The sequence below is a fragment of the Salvia hispanica genome, chromosome 5 (genome assembly GCF_023119035.1).
Source record: "Salvia hispanica cultivar TCC Black 2014 chromosome 5, UniMelb_Shisp_WGS_1.0, whole genome shotgun sequence".
NCBI lineage: Eukaryota > Viridiplantae > Streptophyta > Magnoliopsida > Lamiales > Lamiaceae > Salvia > Salvia hispanica.
The window spans coordinates 14,256,444-14,263,488 of record NC_062969.1 but is presented as its reverse complement, the minus strand read 5'-3'; the positions used below and the strand labels follow the sequence as shown (position 1 = coordinate 14,263,488).

Genomic DNA, 7,045 nt, shown 5'->3' with positions numbered 1-7,045 from the left:
TTTTTTTTTTTTTTTTTTTTGTGGTAGGAAGAGTGCAGCTGCCATTCCTATTTAGGCAAGTTGTTGGACATCTTTTGACATCTCAAAACCCTCCCTTGTTTTGTAATCAAAGTAAAGCCTTATTTATTTATCATATAGTACCTTGCTGCAGCCTTGTATACCTTGGAGAATTGATGATATTTGTCTTCATTTTGCAGGTCTGCTTATATAATGGGCTGGGGTGGTGACGATTATTTGTGAGGGGCTGGCTGCCCTTGGGTCTAACAGGCCAAGTGTGAGTGGGCCGAAGCAGTGGGCACTCCTTTTGGGTTGAGAGGAAGAAGTCCAAAAGCATATTTGTAACTTAAATGACTGTACTCCATAAGTTTACATATATGTAGCAACTTATGAGTAATACATTGGTTCTATTTGTTCATAAAGTAGTTCGTTGCTCCTTAATCATGTACTCATTCATTTGCTAAAGATATTCCTTTATCGTATATACGTCCTTGGACAAATCTTTTAATCATAGCTGTTGGTATGCCGATACTTAAATATTCGGTCAAATCATAAGAAGACAAGGTGAACAATCATCTAATTAAGCTCCAAATGAAATTTTAGGACGAAATGCGTTTACATTTCAATTTCTCCCGAATGGTTTAAAGATAAGTGAAAAAGGTGGGTGTTACAGGAGGTATGTTAGGAAAAATATAAATAATAAGTACTTCTTTTATTTATGTGTTTATGTATTGTTTTTTTTATTTTAGTTTAATTAGTTGGCTAATTTTTTTTATTGATATCAGGTTGTTTCGGCTAATTGTGTGCCGAAGGAAGTTGAGAATTTCATCACTGACAAAATCTATCTCTTTAAGATATCTCTAAGAAAAGAAGTTGATTTTCTGAGTTTGAAGCCATATAATGTTAAAAAGGTTGTTTGTGATGAGACTATTATTCGCAAGTATTCGGCGATTATGTTTGATAATGTTGATAATGGAGATACTTCGAAGTCATTAGATGATCTCTTTTTAGAGGATTGCGACAGGCTATCGCCCATTGTTAATTTGGGTAATGATGATGATTCGCTGCAGGTATTTTATAATATTTTTAAATGTTCTATAGTAAGTAATGATTATTATGATTATATTATTACTAAACTTTTTTCCATATCAGGTTTATGGTGAAAGGTTGTTTTCACCTGCTTGCAGTGGAATGAAAACTGATCTTGAGATACTTCCCGATGATGGTGTCATGAGTGTTGAAAATAAGTGTAAAGTTAATGGCTTTATGAATGATGATTTTATCATTGATGTGGATGTTACTCCTGATGTGTGTCCATCAGTGGAGCGGAAGAAAAGCTTTGCTCTGAAAGATGAAGTTGATATTAGCCCTGGGATTAAGAGGAAGTTGGCTGAAGAATTTGATGTGCCTTTGAAGTTTAGTAAGAGGAAGAACAAGTTGGTGGCTGTTAAAATAGAACCTAAAGATTGAAGTTTTATGCATTGGAATGTGTTTTGAGTTTTGATTATGGCGGTGATGTTGTCTTTTGTGTAAGTATCATTATTAACCAATATGCTGGTTGGACCGCTGCTCATCTTTTATTTTCGTTTTGTTATTGACTATGTGTATATTCAGAGTCAATAAAGATGAGTAATTATGTATTCGACTAAGTTTTTCTTCTGTTGTAATTTATAATATAATATTTGCAGTTGGTGTGTTTCATTAATTGTTACTCCGTATTATTTATTTTATGGTTATTTGCTTATAATGTTATACGAAGGAACTGGCAGCGGTGCGAAGGATTAACAATTATTAATCGCACAAATAAATCACATAATAAACAGATCTATTTAACAGATTATTTATACAAAATCTATTCGCGTAACTCTCACATGTATCATGCCATAACTTGAATTAATCATGTTTTAAGAATACTGAAACCTAAAACATACTTTTCTACGGAGCAGAAATAATACCTAATTAATTCTCCAAAGAAATGAAGATGGCTAGCAGCTTCTCCATGTGACGCTTTGAATACTAGACCATAAATCTTCTCTCTGGTTCCCGAACTATACTCCGATATCAGTGTGGGCTGATCTCACCAGAACACTAGGACTTAGATAAAGAAGACAGAAGAAATCCTTTTAGGAATAGGACAAAAATTTCGAGCTCCACTCTATAGGGGAGGACACAAATTTGAGTATAAAAACTTATGATTGTTGTCTCCCTTATTCTCCTATTTATATTAAGTTCCTTTTGGGCCCTGACAGGGATCTATGGAAGGTTTTGGATATGAGCTCATCCAATTTACTTTTAACTAATTAAATTGAACCCACAATTTAATATAAGCTTTAATTGGAATATTACGAGCATCCACTACAAAAGTAATATTGAACTCTCCACATCCAAATCCGAAATTATAAGTAATCCGGGTTTCCGTTTTACTTTCATTTCCCATGCTTAAGATAAAAATGTCCATTAATTAATTAGTGTCTGCTATGGACTTAATTAATTAACTTCTTATTAATTCCAAGAATGGACTTAGCATGGACCGCTTATTTATTATTCATAGAGTAATCAAACTCCAACTAGCTAGGTTCCGAATAATAAAACCTTGTTTCGCGCTCCTCTTGAGGATATTATCAAACGAGACTCACCTCGCGTACGATTCAACATAATAGCAATCCTAGCACCGCTAGATATTAATCACCACTACCCAATATATCGGGATCATTGGGTTATGCAAAACCCACACCATTTGATAAGTCAAAGTAATGCATAATCAATACCATATGCTCAATGCTAACCTACATTGATTAAGAAACAAATATTTATCAAGACCTCGCCTTTCAGTAGATAGCCTAAGGACAAGTCTTGCTTGTTAGATCCATTCAATGCTATACCACACCAATGTCATCTTATTTCAGTTAGGCTTAGAAATATGCGGACTGACATTGCAACATTTCTCGATGGATAGTCTAATTCCAACTAGGTTGTGAAATTCATCTTTTTCTTTGTTTAGGACTGACCGTGTTACCTTAAAGTGGACGCCACCCACAACCGGTCTACTAAAATAAAGACTTAGACTTTGTTAAGTTAACTTATACATTTAAACATGCATAAACATCCATTAAATGTAAAACATAACAACATTATGACAAAAATAATCTGTTTTATTCCTTGGAAAATAAAATAAGAGTTTTACAGTATTCAATCACTCAAAACGTGATTTCTAGTATACAAACTCTAACATTATACTTCTATCAGAACCCATGATATATTGATTTTAGACTTTTATATTTCAAATAAATAAATAATTTGTTACTTATATTTTATAATTTCATTAAATTGATATTATGTTCTTGGTGTCATTCTCAATTTATGTTTTTCCTTTATTGATACTGTTAAATAATGTGTTTGTATTATTTATTATAGTTATTTAAATTTATAAAGTCTATTGCACAGTGGGTTTTAACTTTTGGTTGTTTAGTTATTTGATTAAGTATTCTTTTGTGAATATTTTTTTACATTTATTGGCTCGAATTTCAAGATAATGTTTATTAATATTTTTGGTTAAATTATTGTCATCAAAATGAAACGACACCTATTAATATATTGTAGTTTTAATACTAACAAGTAAAAAATCTCATGTTTCAAAGAAAATCTTCCCCTTACAGTTCAATCTTACCCGGTGCTTATTTTTTATAATTTTAAATTTTAATTTTAAATATTTTCACTTTGATTTCGTTAATGATAGTTGTTCTATTTATTGTTTTGTATTTCTTTGTATTTTAATCTTTTTTGACTTTTTCTGTTTTTAGCTATGTGCGTATTGAGAATAATTTTTTTGTACTGTTTATTGTTCTTTTTCTTGGTTGTTTTCATATGTATTTTGTGTATCGTAGGAAAATTCTTATTTTTTTTATATAAATTTTCTTTGATATTTTGTAATTTCAATTAATTTACTTTGAATCCAAAAACGGATTGGTATTAATATATTGTACTCATTGTTGGTTTATATCTATCTTTGAGGGCATTCCTGAGTTGTAGATTTTATTTTCAATTTTATTCATTTGTTTGTGTATCTAGGTTTGTGGGTGTTTTTAAGGCTTAGAATTTTATTTTGGATTTTTGTTTTATTTTGTTAGAATTTGGATTATTATGGTTCATTTTATATGTGTAATTTTATTTGTTGGATATTTATTTGGCGTGTTATATGTAAAAGTAATGGATGCTTGACTAGATAGTTGTCTAATTGTTTGAGATTTCAACATGTTTCAATGTATATATTACATTTATATTGTATTGATCCGTAGCTGTTGAATTTTTATTGTATAGTTATACAGATTGTTGTATTTTTTTATAATTATTGTATTTATTGATATCGAATATAGTTTAATTGTTTCTAATCAACGATTAATTATTTTACAGGTGAAGATTCAATGCCCTCTCATGGATTCGGTGCTCATGAAAAATTGTCTAATAATAAATGCTATAAAATTTTTGATGGTGATTTGAATTTTACAATGGTTTCTATGGACAGTGTTGTCATTAATGGTATTTTTCAATCTTTTTCAAATTTAATCTTCAGTTTAATTTTTACTGTCGCATTTTACTTATTCTTCTTATTGTAGGTTGTCGTATTTCAGGTTTAGTTGAGGTGAATGAAAATGTGATGTATGAAACTTATGTTGGAAATATAAGTGGCTGTGTTGCTAAAAAGTCTGACAAAAGTGAGTTGTCTTTGGGTACTTCTAAAGATGATATTTTATTAGATGATAAAGGTATTGTGTTTCGAATTTTATGATATTTTTTTTGTCATTGTTGTGATTAATGATGATTTTTTTAATATTTATCAACTTTAATCCGAGATTTAATTTTATAGGTTGTTGGATTTCAGATTTAGTTGAGGGGAATGAAAATATGATGTATGAAACTTTTGTTGGAAATATAAGTGGCTGTGTGTCTAACAAGTCTGACAAAATTGAGTTGTCTTTGGATACTTCTAAAGATGAGATTTTATTAGATTATAAAGGTAATATGTTTCCAATTTTATAATAGTTTGTATGGTCTTTGTTGTGATTAATGGCGTTTTTTTTAATGTTTATCAAATTTAATCCTGATTTAATTTTATATTTGGTTATACTTATTGTTTTTGTTGTTTGTTGTTTTATTTCACGTTAAGTTGAGGAGAATGAAAATATGATGGATGAAATTTGTGTTGGAAATGCAAGTGGCTGTGTCTCTGATAAGTTTGACAATATTGAGTTGCCTTTGTCCATTTCTAAAGATGTGTTTTTATTTTATGATGATAATAAATGTATTGTTTTTTTATAGTTATATATTTTATACGTTTGTTGGCTACATATTTTTTGTTATTCATATCTTATTGTTTTTTATATCATTTTATTGATTTTATAATTTTATATTGGTTGTTATTTTAGCAATAATTTTTTAAATAATTTGCAGGTAAGCTTTCAAGGGTGTGTCAGGACTTAGATATTGGTTTGGAAATGCCAAAGAAAAGATATAAAGTCTTTAATGGTGGTTTGAATTTTACGATGGCGTCTAATGATGTTGTTGTGGTTAATGGTAATCTTTTTTATTTCTATTTTCATTTTTGTTATCTAGGGCTGGTTTTGTAATACCCGCACCCTTATTTCTATTCTTTTGTCTTGTTAATGTCGAACTAAAGATGTAAAAGTTCTCTTTTCATGAAGAGTTAATGGAGTTCGAGCCTTTTGTGAAACTTAATCCTTTTTGGTTGCAAATAAAAGCTAAAGTAATCAAATGAACTAAACAATGGGAAATACGTGTAGAATATCACGGATTTTCGAATAGCATTACTAGGCAATACAATGAACAACTAAAAAGATAAAACGTGCATGGAACAAATGGCATCGGGCCTCTTCTTCCGGGCCGAAAGTCGCGGCCCGTATCTGATCGGCCACCGGGCCCAGGGCAGCGAGCCCACTCTCCGAGACAGCTAGGTAGTAGCCAAGATTTCTCTCTCACCTGCAAGATAAAAACATATTTTAATGGCTAAGGAACAAGAGTAATTAAGGGACTACTATTAGAAGGGGAGAAACAACCTTTCCTTTTGCTATGGAGGACCAAAGACTCACCAAGAGGGGAAAGTCAATCCTGCAAAATCCTCCACACTATGCAGCACATGTTTCTACCAGCCACAATCAAACAATGGAATTCATTAGCCAAGTACCAAGTACCCAAACTAGGCACCAAACTACATTAAGATAAAGTGGCTGCAAAAGATCAAAGAAAAGGGAGATTTGCTGCAGGAAAATAACAAGAAAATACAACAGCTTCAATTAAGGCTTCAAGAGTACACACTCTTGCCTATAAAAACCCCTCCACACCACTTATGAACTCCCTTCCACATACTTCAAAATTTCCAGCAGTATAGAGAGTTAGAGAGTGGAACGAAATAGTGAGCAGCAACAAGGACAGCCCCATTCCTTCACTATCACAAGAGGTAACACACAACTCTCCTTATGACTCCCTTTTCATCCATGTAGAAAATCACTACACAACCATGCTTAAGCACAAAGATATCACTTTGCAAATCTACAACAGAAATAGTAGGAAAAACAAGCACAAGCATATGTAGAAGCGCCTCAACTTAGAAATCTCGAATAGAATGCTAAATCTTAAATGAAATCACAGAGACACAAGCACACCCTCTGTCTTTTTCGAACCTCATGTATAGACTCAAGAACTTGGAGCTCCAGAACTTCCACATCATAACAAGCTAGTTTAAGGAAAACCATAGTCTGCCTCATAGGCCAAATTCAGTAGCAAAACAATATGAACTTCACCGCCAGGAACAAATACAAGGATTTTAATTTCACATAGCTACTGTCCAAGTTTCAAACAAATATACTAAGTAATGAAAGGGAGAAAAAGAACTTAGCTTTAAGGCCGACGGGCGGCGGCGGCGGCGGCGCTGGTCTGCGAAGCGGACCGAGCAGCGTCTGCCTCAGCCAGAGATGTCAGCGACGGCGCTGAGTCGCCGTGAAAGGACGGGAGGCAGCAGCGGCGAGCTGCGATG

General features: G+C 32.4%; 1 protein-coding gene and 2 long non-coding RNA genes across 4 annotated transcripts; 2 read left to right on the top strand and 1 right to left on the bottom strand.

Annotated features, from left to right (window-relative positions):
• Positions 1–6: 6 nt before the first annotated feature.
• On the top strand, positions 7–415 carry LOC125186075. Its single transcript, XR_007170357.1, has 2 exons — positions 7–111; positions 198–415. It is a non-coding gene; the product is annotated as an uncharacterized LOC125186075 (long non-coding RNA).
• Positions 416–606: 191 nt separating this feature from the next.
• Positions 607–1,606, top strand: LOC125189483. Its single transcript, XM_048086757.1, has 3 exons — positions 607–636; positions 783–1,067; positions 1,150–1,606. The coding sequence occupies exons 1-3, from the start codon at positions 607–609 to the stop codon at positions 1,465–1,467; spliced, it is 633 nt and encodes a 210-aa protein (XP_047942714.1). The 3' UTR covers positions 1,468–1,606.
• Positions 1,607–5,786: 4,180 nt separating this feature from the next.
• Positions 5,787–7,045, bottom strand: LOC125190884. 2 transcript variants are annotated; one of them, XR_007170989.1, is made up of 3 exons: positions 6,328–7,045; positions 6,069–6,154; positions 5,787–5,991 (listed from the first exon to the last, which is right to left on the bottom strand). It is a non-coding gene; the product is annotated as an uncharacterized LOC125190884 (long non-coding RNA). The 2 variants fall into 2 exon arrangements; XR_007170988.1 differs by having other exon boundaries at positions 6,069–7,045.